Source organism: Meles meles, chromosome 2, assembly GCF_922984935.1.
Source record: "Meles meles chromosome 2, mMelMel3.1 paternal haplotype, whole genome shotgun sequence".
NCBI classification, from domain to species: Eukaryota; Metazoa; Chordata; class Mammalia; order Carnivora; family Mustelidae; genus Meles; species Meles meles.
This window is the reverse complement of record NC_060067.1, coordinates 130,142,015-130,166,195: the sequence shown is the minus strand read 5'-3', so window position 1 is coordinate 130,166,195 and position 24,181 is coordinate 130,142,015. Positions and strand designations below refer to the sequence as shown.

Here is a 24,181-nt window from a genome sequence, read left to right as displayed (position 1 = left end):
TGAAAGACAACCTCCAATCAGAGGGAATCCATGACTTCTTTTTGTGAGCCGTTGCACCGTGTAAGAGCACTCTATAAATGTCTTCCTCTATCTGGGTGCACTCTTATCTCACCGGTCTATTTTTTTCCTCACTTAAGTTAACCCTTTCTTTCCTTTTTATGAACCTCTAGGCCTTCTCAGAAGTGGTGAGAGACAAATGTTCTGTAAACAGTCAAGACGGTAAGATGAGTCTTAGTCGCTGAGAACTTTGGTGCTCTACTCCCCCGCTACCCGGGATGGACGGCAGGGTCATGACATTCCTGCTTTTATAAGGTATTTATCCTGCTGCTGCTTAGCAAACACTTTCAATCCTTTTTAACAGCATGAGACTGAAATTTCTGAGTCTGTTTCCAAACAGGACACTAGAGGGCTCCCAGGGGTTAAAAATAAGTGGGAAATTATTTGAATGAACACTGCTTCTGTACGGCTTTGGCTTTTGTTTTTTCAGATCTTGAAATTAAAGTTTATTTTTTAAACTATTAAAAAAAAACAACCTTGCGTGTCTTAAAACTGGGATACCAACAACCAGTTGACAAGTAACCGTTTTGCTTTGCAATCAGGAGTTTTCAAGAGAGCTTTTAAAGCTGAGCTGAGATATTTGAAATGTGGAACACTCTTGACCATGAAATATGTTCTACTTACATGCCTCAGCCTTTAAAAGTTCTTTGCATTACAGTCAGGGATTACATTCTTCCTGGAGCCAAGCACCGGGCCAGCTGTGTAAGTAAGGTTGCTTATGAGTTCTTGTTCTTCTTCTTAGTAATGTAAAAAAAGAGAGAGAGAGAGAGAGAGAGCTAGAGATCCCTTTATTTTCTTTCAGCTGACTTTTGTGGGAAGAAAAGGCATGAAAGGCAGTTGGATTTGTGTTTTGTGTTTGTGTGTGTGTGACTGAAAAAATGTAACTTCTTCTGAGATATATGGACATTTGGCTTTATATTGAGATCATTCTTTATGTAGAGATGATGAAACTTACAGTGAAGAAAAAGTTGTACCATCAGATTAAGAGAATGTGTTTCTGAATTTGAATGTTAATACTTGGTGCTTCTGCCCAATTTGTAATGCAGGACTTTAAAAAATAAAAATAGGATGGCTATAGATTGTTTTTAAACACCATCTATCCCTTGTCTGAAATCATTTCTAAATTTCAAAAAGGGCTTGTCAGATTTTAGTGCTTTTCTTTCAGAGCCAAATTATACTCTAGCTACAAGTTATAAAATATTCTTGGATTTTCATGGTTTGTTTTCACTAGTTTAAACTAAATATCAACTCTATATTGTCCTGTTTCTCTTTTTAAACGTAATTAAAAAAAATTCATGGTGGTGGTATTTATGAAAGGAAAGGGTTACTCTTCTTCTTTACTGTTAAAGAGGAACTGAACTAGTTTGAGATTGTGACTCAGTTAACTCTGTTTCCATTCATTCCCAGAAACAAGCCACACTTCTCCTTGGGGAAGTTGATAGGAGTTTAAAAGGTTCGTTGCCGCGCGTGTCAGAAACATTCCAACTTCATCAACAGCCCTTTACTTCCACCTCTACCCTACCCACCCGAGACCACTTTTATACCTAAGAGGAGGCGACAGCTGAATTCAGGAAACCATGCATCATGTCAGCAGGAACCAACTGCAGACTTTAAACTCTGTTCAACATGTGGATGCAGCAGAGAAATGACCTGTCCAGACAAGCCAGGGCAACTCATAAACTGGTTCATCTGCTCCCTGTGTGTCCCGCGGGTGCGTAAACTCTGGAGCGGCCGGCGCCCAAGGACCCGGAGGAACCTCCTGCTGGGCACTGCCTGCGCCATCTACCTGGGCTTTCTGGTGAGCCAGGTGGGACGTGCCTCTCTCCAGCAAGGAAGGGCAGCAGAAAAGGGGCCGCACCAGAGCCGCGACACCGCCGAGGCACCCTTTCCTGAGATACCCTTGGATGGTACCTTGGCCCCTCCAGAGTCCCAGGGCAATGGGACAACGCTGCAGCTCAATGTGGTGTACATTACCCTACGCTCCAAGCGCAGCAAGCCTGCCAATATCCGTGGCACAGTGAAACCCAAGCGCAGGAAGAAGTACGCAGTGGCCTCACCAGTCTTGGGACAGGAGGCTTTGGTCAGACCATCCCTTCAGCCACAAGATGCTGATGCGGAAGTGCCTGGGTACGTCCAGGGAGGAAATCTGGCCAAGGTTGGGGAACGACCCTGGAGGTTAATACGGGGCTCCGGAGTACAAGTTGGGGGCTCAGATTTTCAGCGGCCCAAGACCCAGGAGAGCAACATCAGGATCTACAGTGAGAGCGCCCCCTCATGGCTGAGCAAAGAAGACATCCTCCGAATGCGCCTGTTGGCGGATGGTGCAGTGGCAGGTCTTCAGCACGTGTCCTCTAAAAGTGGAGCGCGCTTGCTCGTGCTGGAGGGGAGCTCTGCTGGCTCTGTGCCCCGCTGTGGCCCCAGCCCCTGTGGACTACTCAAGCAGCCGTTGGACATGAGTGAGGTGTTTGCCTTCCACCTGGACAGGATCCTTGGGCTCAACAGGACCCTGCCGTCTGTGAGCAGGAAATCAGAGTTCATCCAAGGTAACAGTTTCACATACTTCGTGATTTGCAGCTGTTGGGGATTTGGGTTGATTTTCCTCTTTTCCCTCAGTCTCTCTTTCGAAATGATTTTCTCCACCCACGTCTCACATTTGGACAGCAGCAGCATGTCTTTCCATACGTTTGGCGTTCTTTATTTTCCCAACTTTGGGAGGACATGAGCGTTCCAGGGAAATGCTGTACTCAACATGCAAGGGTAAGCCCACACTTAATCTTTGCTCTCCTTTTCCCTCACTGCACTTCCCAGTGGCTTATTAAATCTAATTAAAGCCAGTGGCAATTTGCATGATGAGAAGAGGAAGCCGGGTGGAGGCAAAGAAGTTGCTGACAGTCAGGCATATTATTAGAGAGGTTACTATGGAAGTAAGTAGAATTTCATTCCTTAGGAGTTTTTAAAAGTAAAAGGGAGAGGGGGTTATCTTTCTTCAGCAGATGGAAACATTATAAAAGGCCCAGAGCCAGACCATGTTAGATTTGACCCTTTGATTTTTTTTTTAAGATTTTATTTATTTGGGAGAGAGAGAATGAGAGAGAGAGAGAGAGCACAAGAGTGGGAGAGGGTCAGAGGGAGAAGCAGACTGGAGCCTGATGCCAGACCGGATCCAGGGACTCTGGGATCATGATCTGAGCTGAAGGCAGTTGCTTGGACCAACTGAGTCACCCTGGTGACCGGACCCTTTGGTTCTTTTACAATCGATTTAACTCCCTTATTTTTACAAAGAAAATGAAATTAAACTAGGTAATTTGTTCAGTATATACGAACTAGGTATATGGTTTCTTCAAGCCCATGACTAAAATTTATTGAGTTTGATTTCTAAGACTCTGTCAGGTGACAAACATTTTGGCAAGTTCTGGGTTATATAGCCAGTCACTTGGGTGTCAGGCAAAGGGGCTGGTCTGTGACTGTGCTCACGCTGTATGAAGGACAGTCTCTGAACCTTGAGGCTGTTCCAGGCTTTGAATACAGTGTGGGTCAGTGGTTTGTGTTTGAAAGCAGAATAAGTCCAGGATTTGCTGGTATGAATCTAGACTGGCCCAACAGGCTAGAAAGGACCACAAGGGAATTATAAGCTCAAAGAATATTTTCTTATTTTTTTGTCATCATAAAATTTAGCATTTTATGGAGTCCAGAATGGAATGGATTAAAATTCTTGGGAGTGGCCAAGAACTAACCTGTATTTTCAACGGCTTTGGGGTTATAATTTAGTCTTAAAATGGGTACTTCTAGAAGTACCAGTGATTTACTTACAAAGACTTGACATTCCTTACTTATCCTGGTCCATGTCTAAGTGCTTCAGTTTCAAAGGTATGTTTTGATGTCTCATGTTTACAAAATAGTCTACCATGATGAGGCAGATGTGCAATAACCTCCCAAACATTTAATAAAAGCTTGGTTAAAACTCATTTTTCTTGGGTGCTCACTATTTGCTAGGCATTATACTAATTGATTCATATAGTTGATACATGCCTTGACCCTATATTTCTTACAACTAAGCTATAAGGTAGAAACTACCTATAAGGTAGGTTCTGCTTAAGCAGAACTTAAGCTCTAAACCACTGGGCTTAGGTGACTGTATAACTTATCATCCAAAGCAGAACACCCTGGAGTAAAAGAAGATACTGGTGAGCATGGAGATAACAGACATCTACCAAGTCTGTCTTGGCAAAGTAGGGAATAACATAGGGTCACTCTTATTACCTTATACTGCCATTCACTATCATGTCATAAAGGCCCTGGGTAGAGAAGGTGAATAGATCCTGAGGTATGGTACTCCAATATGGTTCTTCCTTGGGATAGTCTTGGACAGAAGTTGGGAGAATTAAGTAGTGGGTAGGAACTTGGAGCTATTCTGCCTGAGTTTGAATTTGCCAACCACGTGAGCCAGAAATGTTACAGTATCTCTGAACACCTCAGTTTCCTCAGCTGTAAAAGGACAATAGTACTTATATGATGAAGTTGTTATACATGAAAAACAAGTGGAATGAGTGATTTTCACAAGTAGATCTTCAATAAATATTGTCTATTTATGTTACTACACTCCACACGTGAGGTACCAAGTTCACTGAGTTACTTACATGGCCTCCAAGCCTGACATATCATGTCTTTATATGACACAACCAGGTCTAGAACACTGGTCTCTTGATTGTTCAATTAGACTTCAATATCAGGATTCCTTGTATATACTTATTCTTTGCTCTTAATATCCAGGATTTTTTTTAAAAAAAAGATATTGCATACACACACACACACACACACGCGCACGCATATATATTTATTTATTTGCTTTAGAGTGAATGAGATAGAGAGGTGGGATGTGGGGCAGAGGGAGAGGGGGAGAGAGAATCTCAAGCAGACTCCCTGCTGACCATGGAGCCTGACACAGGACTTGATCCCACAACCCTGAAATCATGACCTGAGCTGAAATCAAGAGTCAGTCGCTTAACCCCCTGAGCCTCCCAGGCACCCCTGAATATTCAGCATTTGTCAGGATCAAGAGGGCAGTTGTACTCAATTTAAAGGACGGGTTTTATAATCCCAATATATCTTGGTATTCTTCTCTCATTTTGTATCTACACGGTGATGGAAAGAAACAAAGTTGTATCAATATGACTCTCAGTGTGATGAGTTACCTAAGATTATATCTCAAACATACTAAATCTCTCTTTGTTTTTTTCTTTGATACCTTCTATGTAGTTATTTAGAGACATAAAATCAAGCCAATTTCGTCAGGAATCTGTGACATGATTTAAATATAGTTATGAACACTCTACACAATATAATTCTACTCATGTAGGCTATTATATTAGTGTAAAGTGCATAAATAGATCAGTGCTGGTCATGGTAGGAGATATATAGACAGTTAGGTTCTTGGTATCTCTCTCTATCCACCTATTTCTAGACTTTTCTTGACATGTCTTTCCTCTCCTGATTTCCACAGAAGTGTGTATTTTCCTCTAGCGTCCTCTTATTCTTCTTTTGGTCCAAGCTCAGATTTATTTCAGACTCCCTGTCTACCTAAGGAGATAATAGATCTTACCTAGTTGCCCAGGACCTATTTTTGTTCATTTATTTTTTTTAAGATTTTATTTATTTATTTGACAGACAAAGATCATAAATAGGTGGAGAGGCAACAGAGCGGGTGGGGAAGCAGGCTCCCCACTGAGCAGGGAGCCTGATGCGGAGCTCAATGCCAGGACCCAGATATCACGACCTGAGCTGAAGGCAGAGGCTTAACACACTGAGCTACCCAGGTGCCCCTCTGGTTCATTTTATATCATCTCTTTGTATTGTAGTTACTTGTTTAATCATCTTTTCATTCCCACTAGTCCTTAGGTCTGTGAAGGCAGAGACATTTCCTGTCTTGTTTATCATTTCTAGATCCTAGTGGAGAATCTGGCACATAGTAGGTGTTCAATAAATATTTTTGAATGAATGCAGGAATACATTCTTGGCTTGTTCTACTGATTTTTTAAAAAAGATTTTATTTATTTATTTGATGGATAGAGATCACAAGTAGGCAGAAAGGCAGGCAGAAAGGGGGAGTGAGGAAGCAGGCTCCCTGCTGAGCAGAGAGCCCAATGTGGGGCTTGATCCCAGGACCCTGAGACCATGACCTGAGCCGAAGGCAGAGGGCTTAACCTACTGAGTAGAACCCCGTGTTCTACTGATTCTTTTTTGTTTTTGTTTTTTAAATTTTATTTATTTATTTGACAGAGAGAGATCATAAGTAGGCAGAGAGGCAGGCAGAGAGAGTGAGAGGGAAGCAAGCTCCCTGCTGAGCAGAGTCCAATGTGGGACTCGATCCCAGGACCCTGAGATCATGACCTGAGCCCAGCAGCGGCTTAAACCACTGAGCCACCCAGGTGCCCCTGTTCTACTGATTCTTTTTTTTTTTTTTTTAGAATTTTATTTTTATTTATTTGACAGAGAGAGAGAGAGATCACAAGTAGGCAGAGAGGCAGGCAGAGAGAGAGGGAGAAGCAGGCTACCTGCCGAGCAGAGAGCCCAATGTGGGGCTCGATCCCAGGACCCTGAGACCATGACCCGAGCTGAAGGCAGAGGCTTAACCACTGAGCCACCCAGGCGCTCCTGTTCTACTGATTCTTAACAGTAAATCTGTATTTGCTTCCACTTCCAATACTCAGGAGACAAGTACGACCATTTTTAGACCTAAAGTCATGCTGAGATTTCTCCTGGAGGATCTTATAAAGAGCTCACTATAGAGATAATGAAAAATGGCAACCTCTGTGTTATGCAAATAATGAGATTTATAGAGCTTATTCTTGTGAGGACCATCAATGTGGTCTGCTGGTCTTACACTGCAATGTATTTTGATAATGAGTTTTCTGTAGGAGGAACTGTTGGATTATTTTAGGTATGTATTTCCTCTGATGATCTGGCTTGGTCTAAGAAAAATTTTTTAATGTATGGGAGATTGCGTGGCCAGAAAATCCTGTAAGTAATCCTGCTCTAAGTGTTGTTTCTGTTCTCTGACTTTTGATTAATGTTTGTGAAAATAAATTCATGCCCAGTACCAAGAACATAGCTAGTCTGTATTATGAATCAAATACAGATATTTGTCTTATCTCAGTAAATCTTTTTAAGAAACCTTTGTTAAAAAAAAAATTTTTTTTAACAAGAAAATCCAATGCTACAATTAAATGGTCCACCTGCGCCCAGACTCACAGGTGAATCTTTCTGTTGATTGAGTCTGAAGTCTCAGTTATAACGCTCATCTTCAGATTTTGTTTGTTTGTTTTTTTAATTAATAAAACTGTTGTGGGTGATCCTATCAGCAAAGACCCACTAGCCAGGTTAGCTTAGGACAGGTTTTTGGTTGTATAATTTGATGAATTGTATCTGATTCTCTTTGAATACAAAAAGTATGTATGTGAAATTCGTGGACTCACTGACCTGGTGCTGTATACTGGACTGTGTTCTGACAGGTGCGACTCCAAAGATAACCCAGAAAATGAGAATGGTGTCCTTAGAGAAAGGCAAGATTGTAATTAGATAGGGAGTACCAGTGGTGTACCATGCTACAAAATCTAGCAATTATCACTGGAACAGAGTCTCCTCTTGTGCATATCTACGTGGGAAATGCAAAATTGAATGGAAATACAGTATCAAAGGGCTTTAAAAAAATCAATTTCTGCAACAATGATATCTTCTTCAACTGTGAATTTGTAATGAATCTACTGTTCTACATCACCCAGTTCCTGCAACACATTTGGTATTATATGTCAATGCATCACTTTATCATTCTGTAAAGAAGATACTATCGATACTTTAAATATGAGAATACAGAGATTCAGAAAGATTACAAAATTTGCCCAGGGACACATAGCTAGTGAGCAATGAAACTGAAATTTGTAACCATTCTGTCTGATACCCAAAACCTCCTTAAGTTGATTCTTTTAACCCACATCATCTCTAAGATACAACTTGGTATAGTTATGGGACAGTGGCAAAAATGGGCAAATTTTAGCATGGTTATTTCTGATTTATTACTACTGTTTCTACTCAATTTCTGTTTTCAATTCAACAACTTAACATGGGTGATATTTTGTTAAAAGGAAGTATGACATACCACTCTGAATACTTCCCCAAGGTTTTCATTTTTTTTTTAATGCAAGCCAATGCTTACCAGATTTTCTTGTTTTACCATAAATGATTATGCAAACATGACTGAACATATTGGTGTGTTTTCTGCCAAACTATCCTTGCAAAAGTCATCAATCGTTTCAAGGGTCACCAGATACTCTATGGTGCTGATACATTTAATTTTTTTTAACAAAATATTTTAAATTGTTTACCTAAGATCAGAAAAGCAGACTATATCTACATGAAAGTCAAGAGCATAAGAAAACCCAGCACCCCTCTGTGATCTTTGCTTGAGCAGCTTTGCCAAAGCTTCCCTCAAAGTCTGCACGGTAATGTGAATGAATCCCAAGGCACACCATTTTGATAGCATTTAAGCATTGTACTATTTTTCATGCCCAGTATGGAAATGCATTATGTATGCTTTATTTTTAAGATGCTGCTTTATTGCCACAGAACTGTCATACTGAATTAAGGTAGCCTAGTTCCAGGAATTCTGTGTGTCAAGGCTGCTTCCATGACAAACTGCAGGCACCCCATCCACTTCCATTTAAATTCATTGTAGATCCCAAGTTGCTCACTGTTTTCCAACTTGCATTGCCTCATCTTATTATAAAGTAGTAGCAATCCAGTGTGTATTTTCCACTCTCTTTTTGAGGGCATGTGGGTAGCACCACATTTGCTGGGTAATGGGGCGGTAGCCAGAGCAGGGAGATGGCACCTGCCAATTTCATGTTGTTTCAGGCTCTCAGGTAAGGACAGAAACCTTTTGCAGGGAGTTATGAGAATAATCCAGATGCCCCCACAACCTGGAGACACATTGACTCAAAATCCTAAAGTCTTGGACATTTGTACAAACTCTCTTCAAAGATTTCTTTGGGAGTGTAGGAATCACGTTTCATTGCTAAAATCAGGATTGAAAACACATTGTGTTACCAGAAAATTCCCAAGAGTATTTCATTAGCAATCAAATTGAGCTGGTCAGCTTAATACTTTCCGTTCATTGGTGAACAAAAGTTTGCTGAGCATCCGCTCAGGGTGGCACTGTGTTCCAGGATCCTCTTGTTTGTTTACTACATACTTTCCTAGTCAAGTGAGGGGACCTGGTAACCTTCTCTGCCATGCTTCTGCGGCTTGTCCCTTGACCCCACACATGGCCCAGATAGAAAGGACAATGAATAGTTACCATGGTGTGAAGGATGCATGTGCTTCTCAGTTCTGTGCAATCTGCTCCCTTCTCCAGTATCATAGTCATCTTTTCTTCTTTTAGGAAATATATTATTGAGCACCTGCTCTGTGCCAGCTCTCTTCTGGTCATTGGGGGCTACACCAGTGAACACAAAAGTCAAGAATCTCTGCCTTTTTAGAGCTGACACTAGTTGACCATGTGGCAGTTGGGTGGCCCAAAGGGAATCTTCATCCACCACCAATGCCAGGATCTACTTAGAACCTTCCTGAGCTCAAAGTTACAATCTTTCCATTAGGACTGAATCTGTTATTGTTTCTGGATCGGTCTAAGGACCACGAAGGTGCAGAGGGACTAGACAGCCTCACTCCGATTTCATTGAATGGGTGAATATTGCAGTCATATCCCATTGTTGTTGATAGCATTTGCTTTCTGTGTGTGTGAGGCACTGTTCTTTATATATATATATTTTTTATTATATATTTTATTTATTATATATTTTAAAAGTATATATATACTTTTAAATATATTTATATATATTTATATATATATACTTTTAAAATTTTTATTTATTTATTTGACAGACAGAGATCTGTCTGTCAAATAAATAAATAAAAATTTATATATATATACTTTTAAAGTATATATATACTTTATATATATATACTTGTATATATACTTTTAAAATTTTAAAAGTATATATATTTTTATATATAAAAAAGTATAAATTTTATACTTTTAAAATTTTAAAAGTATATATATAAGTATATACATAAAGTATATATAATATATACTTTAAAAGTATATATATATATATATATATAAATTTTTATTTATTTATTTGACAGACAGAGGTCACAAGTAGGCAGAGAGGCAGGCAGACAGAGAGGAGGAAGCAGGCTTCCCACTGAGCAGAGAGCCTGATTCGGGGCTCGATCCCTTGATCCTGGGATCATGACCTAGCCAAATGCAGAGGCTTAACCCACTGAGCCACTCAGGTGCCCCTGAGGCACTGTTCTAAACATGGAGAAGAAGCCGCACACTCTGATTCAAATAGCTTTGTCGTTACGGGCATGGATTGTCATATTAGTTTTCTGGGGCTGCCATCACAAAATACCATAGGTGGAGTGGCTTCAATCACATAGTTTTATTTTCTCACAGACCTGGAGGCTGGAAATCTAAGGTCAAGGTATCCACAGGTTTGCTTTTTTCTGAGACCTCTCTCTTTGGCTTGCTAATGGCTGCCTTCTCTCTTTGCCCTCACATGGCCTTTCCTCTGTGAGTGCCCTCACCATGTCTCTCTGTGTTTTAATCTCTTTTTACAGCAACACCAGACATTTGGGATTACGGCCCATCATAATGGCCTCATTTTAACTTAACTACCTCTTTAAAGGCCCTGTCTCCAAATACTATCACATTCTGACGTATTGAGGGCTTTCACCAATAAATTTGGGGGGAACACAATTCAGTTCATGCAACTGACAATCCAGACTAACTGAGTTTGAATCCTGATACTGTCACTTGTGAATCAAGTGGCTGTGTGACCTGGGATAAATTAACAATTTCTGTGCACCTTATTTCTTCATTAGTATATTGGGGATGATGACAATAAAAATAATGATGGTAGCAGTACTTACCTTATGAAGTTGTGAAAATTAAGTGAGTTGATATGAAAAAAAATATTTTTTTCATATTAGCACTTGGGTGGCTCAGTGGGTTAAGCATCTGCCTTCATCTCAGGTCATGATTCTGGGGTCCTGGGATCAAGCCTCGCATCAGGTCCCTGCTCTGCGGGGAGTCTGTTTCTCCCTCTCCTTTTGCCCCTCCCCCTGCTCATGCTCTCTCTCACTGTTCCCCTTCTCAAGACAGTGATCTGGGATCTGGAGGAGAGAGACAGGTTTCCACCACCCTCATTTTCATTATTCCAGTGACTCACTGGGTTATAGAGGGTTATGGAGACCTGGGAGTGGACTGTTGAGCACAAATTAGATAGAACCAAGTCATGGAAGCCTCTGCATACCCTCGCCTTTGTCAAGTTTCTCTCTGACCTTTCTTAACTCAATTGGGAGTGAGGGCACTTCAGTCACAGCTTACTGTGAATGGATGTCCCATTAACCAAACTTTGATTCTGAGCCCATTGACCATTCCGTGGAACTTCAGGGCTATAGATGAAAATTGAGGGATTTTGAAAAATTCATTAATTCATTCTCCAACATTTTTAAAAAAAGATTTATTTATTTCACACACACACACACACACACACACACACAGAGTGAGAGAAAGCATAAGCAGGGGAAGTGGCAGAGGAAGAGGGAGAAGCAGGCACCCTGCTGAGCCGAGAGCCAGACTCGAGGCTTGATCCCAGGACCCTGGGATATGACTGGAGCTAAATGCAGACACTTAGCCAACTGAGCCACCCAGGTGCCCCCATTCGCCAATATTTTTGAGTGCTTGCTTTGGTGCAATATCATGTCAGGAGTTGGAGGTCCAAAGGTAATTATGAAATAGTCCCTGTTCTCATAGAGTGCTCAGCTTAGAGGGTAGAAACAGCTAAGCAACTGCTCCATATAAAAAAGGGTATGATAAAGACCTCAATGGAGATATTTTGAGGAGATCTTGCAGGCACAGAGAAGGAAAATTTAGCTCAAAATGTGTGCGTAGGGGGGTGGGTGGGGCATTGTAAAATCTTCTCGAGGAGCTAGTGTCAGAACTGGATCTAAAGTCACTGTGGGTGGAGTGAGAGATGGGGTGGGTGTCGGAAGGGTAGAGAGAATAGATGTGTGAAAAACTTGTGAAGACAGAGGTGCTTAGGAAACCTCAGAGCTCTGAAGGAGATAGGGTTTGGGAGGATTGTTGGGCGGGGGAGAAGTGAGATAAAACTGTGGTACTCCAGAGTGGCTGGGTTTGATGTCATGTAAGGACATGGACTTTATCTTGCAGATAATGGGGAATCATTGAAGGGTTTGAAGAAGAGGAGTGATATAATCAGTTTTGCATTGTAGTAAGGTCACCCTGGGCAAGAATTCATGGCTCCTTTATCTACATTAATAAAAATGAAATGGCCCAGGACTGGGTCACCCTAATGTGACCAGGACATTGTTCACAAAATATGACTGTTTTTTGGAGCCTGGCACAGTGACCACATCATCACATATGTGACACAGATGTGAGACTCTCAGAAGTCACCTTTGATTTCTGTTTTTCTAAATGGAATATTGAGACGGGAATTTTCTGGGAAATTTCATTTGTATATATAGCAGAAGTCAGGGCAGACCTAGAAAGCAGAAGTTCCTGTCCATTAGTCAAAGGTTCAGAAAAGAGAAGTATGCTGTGTTTTTAAAGAAGAACTGATGATTTAGATTGTTAAGTAGTTTGTGATGGCAGAAGTCACAGGACATTCTCCTTTCCTGTTTCCTCAGCTTCACACTTAGCTAACTCTTAAGGAGATATGGAAATTATTTTAACTCAGTCCAATTTAGAGAAAACAAGTTATAAACTGAAAACCAGTTATGTAAGTAAATAAATGTTTTCTTTGTTGTTTGAAGAAATGTAGTCGAAATTAGCCAGAAATCTATTCTGAGATAGGACTGGGTTGGCTATAGAGAACCTATACATATGCGATCTATAGAATTCTGCTTCTCTTCTGCCTCTCCTTTTTTTAAATCATAAAAATCTAAGTTTGGTTCTTTTAAATATTTGACAGGGCTGTATTTTCAGTATTTCACTGGATTCTTACACAACCCTGAGATAGATTTGGAAGGTACTCTTCTCATACCTTAGAGAACTCAGTGCTTTAATCAAGGTGGCTTGAGGGACTTGACTCATGTTCTGTGGAGATGAGCGATCAGTCAGGAATAGAATCAACATTTGTGATTTCTTTTTCTACCACACTGCATATTCTTAGCTCTTTTTCAGCAAAGTTTCTTTTCCTTATTAACTGCGACATTTCGGCACATAGCTATTCTAGGGCACAGTATTCCTCCGTTTCTTAACTTTGCACTGACAGCTCAATCTTTATGTTAGTCCTTCACTTGTTCCCTTCAAACACTTGTTCAACTGGCAGATATTTTGTCTGATCAGAAACTTCTCTGTTTCTGAGGCCAGGGCTTACCAGGGATGGGGATCTTGTAAGGCTTCTATGTTTGCTGTGTCTCACTGAATTCTTTCCGTCCAAAACCCAGGAACTAATAGGTCCACTTGAGGACAGTTGTAAAAATTTGTTTGAATAAGTAAATTAACAATATCTAAAACCCTGAGCGGAATTAAAATTTCATCAACTCCTTCAAATTGTCTTCTCCGTCAGGGCTGTCCCGGAATCTTTTCTCACATTCTCTGAATTGTTCACATTTACCAGCTCTAAGCCAAGAGATCTTACCTGCTTTTTCACTTCAGTCTAATACTTGTTTTAATTTTTTTTTTTTTTTTTTATTTGACAGAGAGAGAGATCACAAGTAGGCAGAGAGAGAGGAGGAAGCAGGCTCCCCGCGGAGCAGAGAGCCCGATGCGGGGCTCGATCCCAGGACCCTGAGATCATGACCTGAGCCGAAGGCAGCGGCTTAACCCACTGAGCCACCCAGGCGCCCCCAGTCTAATACTTTTAATTGCCAAAACCCTACTGGGAGAGGCACTCTAGAAAAACAGAACACACAGTACTTAAGGGATCATTAACAGCTAGACACCTGCTACACTATCATTGGAGTTACAGCAACACCAATAATTGTCTTTAGCAATTAGAGATCCAAGGCATTAAGGTTTCCCTCCAATGCACTGTTGATAGTTGTTGTGGAACCTGACAGAATTCATTTCCTATAACAAAGATGAGTCTAAAATTTGATTGGCCTTTTTTTTTTTTGAATAGATTTTGGAGTGTTGTTTTTAATGAAGGGCTCTGAGCTGAGCTGCCAGTTCCCTTTTTGTCTTGTTCACAAGGAGTCTTGAAACAGTCTTGGAACTTGGCCCATATGATAGAAAGGACCTTTGATTTTAGAACTCCAGAACATTTTTACTTATTTTTGTTCAGTGACAAATGCAGACAGACGCTCATAACTCCAGCCAGTATGCTTAGCGTTCACCTGCAGTTCAACAAAACCAGGCAGCCGGTGTTCAAAGTGAAGGGTGTTTAAAAATTCCAGACAAAGGAGATCGTGTATAGGACTCATTCTTAGTGAATTTTCACGTTCATCTTCTCAAAAGGATGTCTTCTTTGTGCTCTTGGATAGAGAATGACTTGGGAGAACATAAAAAATCAGAGGAAATATTCAAATTTTGGAAAAAAAAAACAACTTATGCTGGCAAGTCTCATTTTTTAAAGCAGCTGTGTAACCTTTAATTCACATGAACACCCACATATCTTCTAAAACCTGCTTTCTCACCACTCTGACAGTTAGAATTTTATCTCTTCACTCTTAAGATTTCTCTAGAGAGTGAAGTACTGCATCATTTTGACAAACCTGAATGTGAAGAGATGAATGCTCCTCATCTCTGAAACACTTCAGGGTAAGTTGCTTTAACCAGTTTCCTGTTTTCAGAGGCTATTTTTCTGTCATCCCTTCAGATCTATCAAAGTTCATTTAATTCTTCTAACAGTCATATTTTATAAAAAGTAGAATTCTTTTCACACTCATACTCATGGCTCCAGATCTCGGAGCCATTCTGACCACCACTGTCATCTGGAGGGCCAGCCGTACGCACCAGATGCAGGAAGGAGACCGGTGTGTGCAAAGAACCCAGCCCACCCACGCTCGGCCTGAGAATTACTACTTGTCCTGCTTTCTTCTTGCTTTCTGGAAATCTCCCTTGCCTGAGGTGCACAGATTTCCAGCAGGGCAGGATGGAATATCTTTATATTATAGTCAGCATTCAAAATATTTTGCTGAGGGGACATGGACGGATGTGGAGAAAAATCCAGAATATCAACTGAAAACCAATTACTCCTAGCAGCTGAAAGCTCCCTTTTGCAGTTTGGGAACAACTTTTTAAATAATAGTATAGAAAATGTATCATTCAGAAAATCCGATGTGCTGAAATAGAGAAATGGCAAATGAAATTCAGTATCCTTAAAGACTAGATCAGGGGCTGACACACAACAGTCTGCGGGCCAGAGATGGCCCCTTCCCTATTTCCGAGTGGCTTGTGAGCTACAGATGCTTTCTCCAATTGAAATAGTTGAAAAAAATCAAAAGAACAACAACATTTCTTGTGACACTTGAAAATGATATGAAATGCAAATTTCATGTCTATAATAAAGTTTTATTGGAACAGTCACATCCGTATGTTGATGTATTGTTTTGGACTGCTTTCGTGCCACAGCAGAGTTAAGCATTTGCTGGGTCAATAGTTGTGGTGGAGTTGTGGTGGCCTTCAAAACCTAAAATGTTTACTACCTACCTTTGACAGAGTGTGCTGACCACTAGGCTAGGTTATTATATGACAGTTGAACTGATGCCATTTGAAAATATTTAATTGTAAGAGAAATGTTTGTGGTAAAATATCTAGTAAAGCAGTCTTGACAAACTGTATAATACGAGACAGTGCCACATGGTTTACTTTTCTCACATAATTTTTGCCTCTTCCCCCAGTTGAAATGTAAACACCAGGAAAAGAAATAGAAATTGGCATTTATTGATTGATTGATTTAGGTTCAGTTCCTACTATGCTTGGCACACAGTAGATGCTCCATATACAAATGAAGGCAGTCAAAGACTGATGAATTGTGTTATTGCATCATGTCTCTATCTAGTAATAGTTATAGCAGAAGTTTCTGGGATGTGCATATACGTTAGGCATCAGTTGAGGACTTCAAATGCAAGAGCTCATTTAATCCTAAAAGCCAATTTGGGAAGGTACATTCTCACCCCCATTTTACAGAGAATGAAAGCGAGGCTTAGAGAGATTGCTTAACTTGTCTAATGTTACAAAGCTAAGAAGTAAGGTGACCAGAATTAAAAGGATCTGTTGGATTCCAGAGCCTAAGCCTCACCAGAAGCTCTACTTCTTAAGTTTCTAAAAACAGTGTACATTTTGAGGTGAGAAAGAAAAGGATGGGAAAATACCAGAAGTCAGTATATAAATCACAGAACCAATTACTAAGCTCCTATCCGGGGCTTATAGATGATTTTTGTTTTCTTAGTTTTACATGCTAATGTTTTTCCACGTTTCCCGAAATGAGTAGATTTGTTCTTAATTGTTTTAAAAATAAGAAACAAATGTCTTAAAGGAAAGAAAAGCAGCCCAGAAGGTTAACTGTTTCAATTGTTTATGTAAATCGTTTCCCTATTTCTCTGTGGGCCTCATGTGAATTGCTGAGGAAACGGCCCGCCTGTCTGTCTCCTGTATTGATGTGTGTTGTTGAAGTTCAGGATTAGGTTTCAACTCCCTTTGAATACTTCCTAGCCCTGAGAATCTAAAGTGCCATCTGTGTATAACTTTAGTCCAGAGACATCGATGGGTAGAATTCCTTGGTGTTTATCTCTCGAAGTCTGAAGTACACATGTCCTTGCAAGTGATGTTTTGTCTTCCACTCATAGTTGGACTCATATTTGGTAGAGACGTTGGTCTCTACCTGTCTCCCACTCATGATGGACTGCTTTTACCTGGGCTTTACTATTATTATTATTTGTTAAATTGACGTTGTATTTGGAATCTACTCATTTAAAATTACATTTATCTTCTACTTAAGAAAACAATTAGTTTTGAGCAGCCCCAAAACCATTTAGGGAAGTCAAAGGAAAGAAAAGGGGAGATGGTGTTAAAAGTGAAGTTCTTTAGTTTAGATCTATGTTCTTTCTCTATTTTTTTTTCTTAATCGTGTGTTGGTGACTGTGGCGTGCTTCCCCAAATCTAAAGGACTTCTTGCATAGAAGTCCTAGGCTGAAATTCCAAGGTTAAAAGGAAGAAGATTTTTCTTTTGAATAAAGCCGGAATGCACGTGATCTGAACGATCAAGTGAACGCTACCAGTTATTGAGGTCACTGTAACAGCAAATTCAAAAGAGGTTAGAGAAGACGGCAGTTTCCTGTAGTAAAGACCAGAGAGAGATAAGAACTCTACAAAAGGCAAACAAGCAAGATGGTAAAATAAATGTCTTTAACCAAAGGAATACAGTCATAGATCAAGAGCCTCTCAGGCTATTTAAAAGAACTTTTAAAAATTCCTGTGATGTGTCTTAGACATTCCAGTCATAATTTCAGAGGCTTCTGTTGTCCAGGCCTGTTAAGAATGAGTTAAGTAGGCTTTTCCAGATCTTTGTGACTCCCCCCACCCCCCCCCCCCGCCCCAAGAGCATCATTCTGATTTTTAACTTAGAAGCAAAGCTGATTAACATCATCTGTCAGTGACTTTATTTGACAGAAATGGGGGCTGGAAACTGATGTCATTTGTTTTAATCTTGAAGTGTCATTTAATGGACCTTCATGGTCTTCTCTGTATATAACTTTACTTGGGCTCATCGTTCTTGGTACAGTCTAGCAGTAGCATTTCTAAACTCTCAAGAGTGAGACAAAAGCAATTAGAATGACAGATTTTTTTTAATGTATCATCTGTGTGCATGTAGTTGAAGAAATGCATTTGCTTAAATGCACTTTGTGAGGTTATGTGTGAATAAATGATCCATTATCAAGAGCACTACTGTTTCCACCAGAAGAGAAAAAAAGTTTCCATCTTGCTTCTTTTTTATTTTTTTTGGAAACTATGGTGGTGGTTGGTGTGAGCCATGCAATTTCACTTTTAAATTTGTGACTTCCAAAAATTTTTTTTCTGTGGCCCCAGAAAATCAGACAGTTGTTATTAGGTATAGAGAGCAGCTCCACTCAGACATTGAATAGACGATTATAAACACCTGGATTCTTTCCCTTTTTGTGGTGGTTGCTTTTAGAAGTGGAATAAAACCACATTAACCAGAGGACATTGTTATTGGTAATTAGTGGTTTATTCCTGCACCACATCAATAAAACATCTTGTCTCAAAAATCTTTCCTTTCATTGTCTAACAGGGACCTTGAAATATCATCTAATCAAACTCTTGCATTTGGGAAGTGAGAGGGCGAAGCTGTGAGTGATTGTCTATAATCTCACACTGAGTCATGCTGAACATGATAAAGTGAATTTGTTTGTTTGTTTGTTTGGATTCTATAGATGGCCGACCATGCCCTCTCATTCTCTGGGACTCATCTTTATCTCCAACAAGTAATGAGACCCACTCTTCTGTTAAGCTCACCTGGGGAACTTACCAACAGCTGTTGAAACAGAAGTGTTGGCAGAATGGCCGAGTACCTAAGCCTGAGTGGGGTTGTACTGAAATACATCACCATGAGTGGTCCAAGCTGGCACTCTTCGATTTTTTGTTACAGGTAAGCTTATCAGATCAAGTAAGGGGTGATCTAAGGCTGACACTGAGTTATGTAAGGCTAACGCTAAGGAATTTTCTATACCTTGAATTTTCACGAAGCCATAGTTTAAGTCCTGTAGTGGCATTTGGTTATATAGCTTACAGCCACCATTTCTCTTGTTTTCTTTCTAATAATTTTTTTTTGCAAATATTTCATTAAGATTGGACATTGGAGAACAATAGAATGATAAATATTGACCTTCTGTATAAGTGAGTGACATGGAATATCACACATGTCTTATAACTCTTGTCCCCTTTTGATAAAGATCTCATGACTCTCTTCATCCCCTCATGCTGATTACAGCTTTTCCTTTCCTCCATTTTAGAAAAACCTGTTGGCCACTGTTGTTGTGTCGCTAATTAATATTTTGTAGAATTTAGGACTGTCTTAAGACATTTACAAAACATTCTCCTTTTGTTAATTTCTCTGTGTGTGTGTGAGTGTGACATTTTGGGAAGGAACTAGAGAGAGGTAAAAATGTAAGAAGGAAACCAGAGTAACAGACTTTCAAGGGATTAGGAACTTTCAAGAAGAGGATGATTTATGGTGTCAGCATTGCAAAACCACCAGCAAGAACTGAGTAGGAGAGCAGGGCATTTGACAAGCAGGCAGTCAGAAGTCACCAAAAACTGTTGTAGACTCCAGCTATGAGGTTCAGACTGGTCTAAAGCATTGTATATATATTAGCTCATTTTTTCCCATTTAATTAACATGCTAACTCTGAGATAGGCATCTTCTTTCCATTTTATGGGTTGGTAAAAGGGAAACTGAAGTGTAAAGAGGTTTTTATCAAGAACTGTGGAAAGTCTGAGATCTTATCTTTCTTGCAAGCTAACAGATTAGCCAGTCACATGTTCATAGATGGTAGCAGAGGACAGAGACAGACAGAATACTTCATTACTCATGGTATAGCAAATGGAATGAGCTTCATGCTCCTTTGCCCCTAGAGTCCCATTGGGATGATACAAGGTAGCCTGGTGAATGCTGTATGTAGGGGTTTGTAACTACAGAGGAACTCTAAGCTTAGGAAACCCCCAAACTTATAAGAGGTTGCTAGCAAACCTGTCCAACATTGCCCCAGAAGGAGACATTATCTTTGTTATCTTAGTCAGGTGATAAATAATCTTTGTATTTTCCAAGGCTGTTTGCTATAATAACATCCTTGAAGAGACAGTGCAAAGTAAAACCTGATCTAAGATGTGCGGAAATGCCATGGAGAATTGTTTCTAAAGAGTTACCTAACTTGTTCAGTATTACAGAGCTGGTAAGTTCCCAAATAGAGATTTCGGCAGTTTTGGCTGACACTAGATTCCATATTTTTGACCATTATTGTATGGCGACTACCAAGGTATCCTTAGGTTAATAAAGGGGGTTGGTGTGATAAAATGTATTAGTAATAAAATGAAAAATGAGGGCCAAGTAGGTAAAGGTACTTACTATAAGGCCAAGTGTTTAGGGGAGTGTTTAGTAGAGAGGTTGAAGTTCCTGAAAATGATGACTAGAGGCAGGAGGGATAGAAGAGTCATGAATGTGGCAGTGAAGTCTATAAGAAAGGAATGACCTTGAGGTTTGTAGTTGAGGAACATAAGAGCTAACCTAGACTGAATAGAGGGAAACCCTTTTAGAAGTTGTCTCTAGTGACGTTTGTTTTAATTATGGAAACTTCAACTAAATCTCCACCTACCTCTGTCTTTATTATTCTCCTTTCTATTGAGGAAAACTACAACTACATCATTCAACAAATGATGATGTGTTTATGCAGCACCTACCGTGCATTACCCTGAAGAAAACTGACACAGGGATAGCAAAATAGTGAAGAGACTTATCCCCTCTCCCTAACCCACATTTGGGTTTTTAAAAAATTACACAGGGGGGCGCCTGGGTGGCTCAGTGGGTTAAAGCCTCTGCCTTCAGCTCAGGTCATGACCCCAGGGTCCTGGGATTGAGGCCCGCATCAGCTCTCTGCTCAGCGGGAAGCCTGCTTCCTCCTCTCTCTCTCTGCCTGCCTCTCTGCCTACTTGTGATCTCTGTCTGTCAAATAAATAAATAAAATCTTTAAAAAAAAATTACATAGGAAAGTATAGTATGAAACAAAAATAGATCCATGTAAGAAGGGCTGGATGGGATAATATAAAATTTCTTACTGATATGAGGTTAAAAAAGAGAGAGAGTGCTTTGCCATAAAATAGTAAAGGAGGGAGAGTTTGAGTAAGATTGCAGGCTATAAATGATAAAAAGGATAGGCACAAATGTAAGGAAGGACATGGGGTTGGCAATGTTCATAGGATATTTAGGGCATCCTAAATATACCATTTATCTGAAGGAGAGTCATTTGGGGGAGTAGTGATGCTCCCTGCCTATAAGAGATATGATAGAAAACAGAGGAAAAGAGCTTTTTTTCACAAGAGGTGTGTTCACATTGTAACATTTCTGTTCATTACCTTGACTGAGCAAGAATGAATTCAAACTGACCCATAGTCTCCTGAGAGCATCAGCAGCTTTTGTCATTGTGCCCATTGTCTGTGGTCTTGAGGATGAATGTAGACACATCACTATTGTAAGTTTTCAAAGAAGACAAATATTTTAAGAACTTAAACTAATACTGTTAATATTCTAACAATTATGTGATACTTGCTATGTGCTTGGCACAGTTCTAAGCACTATCTCTGTACTGAGCACTAAGATACTAACTTATTTAATCCTCATAACAGTCCAATGAAGTAGATCTTATTATTATTCATATTTTAGAAATGAGGAAATCAAGGCAAGGAGAAATTAATTAATTTGGCTAGAGTCACAGAGCTGGTATCCAATAGAATCTGGAGTCCAACTGGGGAATTCTGGCTTAAGAGACAAACTTATAAGCAAAGCGTCCTCCTATTCATTTTATAGGGCAAGGGTGCCATCATCTTCCAATTTCTCAAGTCAAAAATTTGGGAGTCATTTATATGCCTCATGATACTTACCCTCACATCCATACAGTGACCAAGTCCTTGAAATATCTCCCCAATCCACCTTCTTTTAGGTATGGCTTGTGCTCGTATCTTAGTTCAGGCTTTGTCATTTCCTAACAGGATGAATTCCTCCAGTCCACTCAAACTATGTAAACCAAGATTGCCTTTGGCTTGAGATACTGGGCATCAGGCTGCTGCTAACTCTGCAGGAATGGATTCTATTGGTAGATCAGTTAGTTCTATTTGTAATCTACTCCCTTGTCCCTTCCGCCCGTAGGAGCTTGTGAAGGTGTCTTTCATATTCTTCATAATCCATGAGGATATGATCTCTGCAAGACTTTACTGGAACCTAAGTTATGACACCAGTGGGAGTTCCCAATTTTGGCTCTGCCTAAAACATTGAATCTAAAAGTCAGAAGTTAATTCGATTGTTAAGAGTTAATTTGGTTGGTATCTACCAAAGTATATCAAATTATATATATGAGGATGGCATCTGAGAGAATAGACTTACATTCTTTCATTCATCCAACATTTACTTGCTTCCCGCAGTGCAACAAACAAAAGACTGATTTCCTCTAGATGCTGCAGCATTTTATAATTTTATCAGTAAGATAAAAAAGCAAGTGTTTTCTTTTCTTGCCAACCTTGGGACGTAGAATACTGATTAGTATTTTTACTGATTTTATGGAGGGTAGTAAGGTCTTGCTTATATTTCCATTTTTTTCATTATGAGTGAGATTCAGGATATCATATTTTCAAATATGCATTATTTATAGTTCATTTTTTGTGAGTTGCCTGTTCATATAATTCCCATTTTTCTTGCATTCCAAGCTTTTCCTTATTTATAAAAACATTCTGTATATCATGAAAATTATTATCAATCCTATATATCTCAAAAAATTTTTTTACTTTGTTGTTTTTCATTTGACTTTGCTCATTGTAGATATTACTCCAGAGAAATTTTACATTTTTTATAAGGTGATATCTTAGTTGACCTTTTTACTTTCTGTATTTAGCATCATACAATTTTTATAGAGAGGTGTTTGTTAAAATGTTTGCTGAACAAATAATAAATGAACATATGTAGGCCATTTTTCATGAGTACTCTAGTAGTTACCTTCTATACAATAATCCTCATCAATTACACTGAGGTGTTTACTTTAAAGTCAAATATATGTCTTATTTAAATGGTGATTGGGAATGTGTTGGGAACGCATTGAGTAGAGTTTGTTAACAATTTTAGAAAAGTTCTGCCTGAAGTAAACTAAAATCACTTGTTCTATGATGCTACAACAAGGCAAGAGAATACAGAACCCAGTTGTTAATTTTCTGTACACAACATTCTTTTTGTTTTACCCAATTAACAAATCTACATTCATAAAAGCTATGCCATTTTACTGGGTCTGTAAATGTAATAGAGGCACAAGTAACCTTTTATTCTTGAGGCGTGGGGGTATGAACTGCAGAGACAAAAATTCACCTCCGTTAGGATGCCAAAGAATAGTATTCTAGAGAGAATCTGAGTTCCTAAGACTTGGGAAATTTCTATCAAAAGGCCAAATAAAATAATAGGAAAAGATTTAGGATGTATAAAACTTGCTTTTTGAGCTCATTGATAGTCTGTATAATGGTTACGAACTGAGATTCTGGAACCAGTCTGCTACAGTTCAATCCAAATGTCCAATACTAATTTTTTAACATTGAGAAGTTATTTAACCTTTCTCTACCTTGGTTCCCTCAGGAATAATAATAATGTTTATAGAGAGGGTTATTGAGAGAATTCAATACATTTACACACTGAAGAATTTAGTATAATGTTGGTTACATAATAGGTTCAGTGAGTATTACATGTTAAGAAATTTATTATTCAGAAATAATAGTAGAGGTTAATACCAATATAAGAATTAAAGTATTTTACCATTATTTTTATTCATTAAATTGTAAGTCATTCCAAAATTGTTATATTTTCTACTCTTATATACTTATATTAGAGACCTTAGCCTATTAAGTTTTAATTGTTTTTGACTAGTCTGTCTTTTTTAATAAGCTGTGAATTTCTTAAGTCCAACTCTGTAACCTTTCAATTAGTAGCAGAGTAGCTGAGAATGTCACACTCAGGGTGTTATTTTTTTGATCAAAGAAAACTACCTAGTTATATTAAAATATTAAATCAAAAGTGTCCAATTAAAAATGTTAAAAGTTGAAGCAACAAAATGTAATTGTAATAAAGAAATAAATTTTGTTAAAATAAGAGAATTAGAAGGTTAGAAAATGAAAAATCAAATGAATAGAAAATATTTAATATTTTTCCTATTTAATGGAGTTCTTTGTGTACTTACATTTTCTAAGAATAATTTTATTTGATGAGCAATTAAGGAGTGTTTAGAGAGAGGAGTACTAACAGAGATGTGTTTTGGGAGATGTTTCCTTCCACCT

General features: G+C 39.2%; 1 protein-coding gene across 4 annotated transcripts in view; it reads left to right on the top strand.

Annotated features, from left to right (window-relative positions):
• Window positions 1-24,181, top strand: part of GASK1B (golgi associated kinase 1B) — a 53,558-nt gene that overhangs the window by 5,235 nt on the left and 24,142 nt on the right. For 2 of the 4 annotated variants that reach the window (XM_045998359.1, XM_045998360.1), the window contains exons 2-4: window positions 171-312; window positions 1,465-2,600; window positions 18,538-18,752. In XM_045998359.1, the coding sequence (XP_045854315.1) occupies window positions 1,703-2,600; window positions 18,538-18,752 (1,113 nt within the window). In that variant the 5' untranslated portion in view covers window positions 171-312; window positions 1,465-1,702. Of the gene's footprint in view, window positions 1-170; window positions 313-567; window positions 764-1,464; window positions 2,601-18,537; window positions 18,753-24,181 lie in introns of those variants that run through there. The other 2 variants (XM_045998358.1, XM_045998361.1) reach the window with 2 other exon arrangements.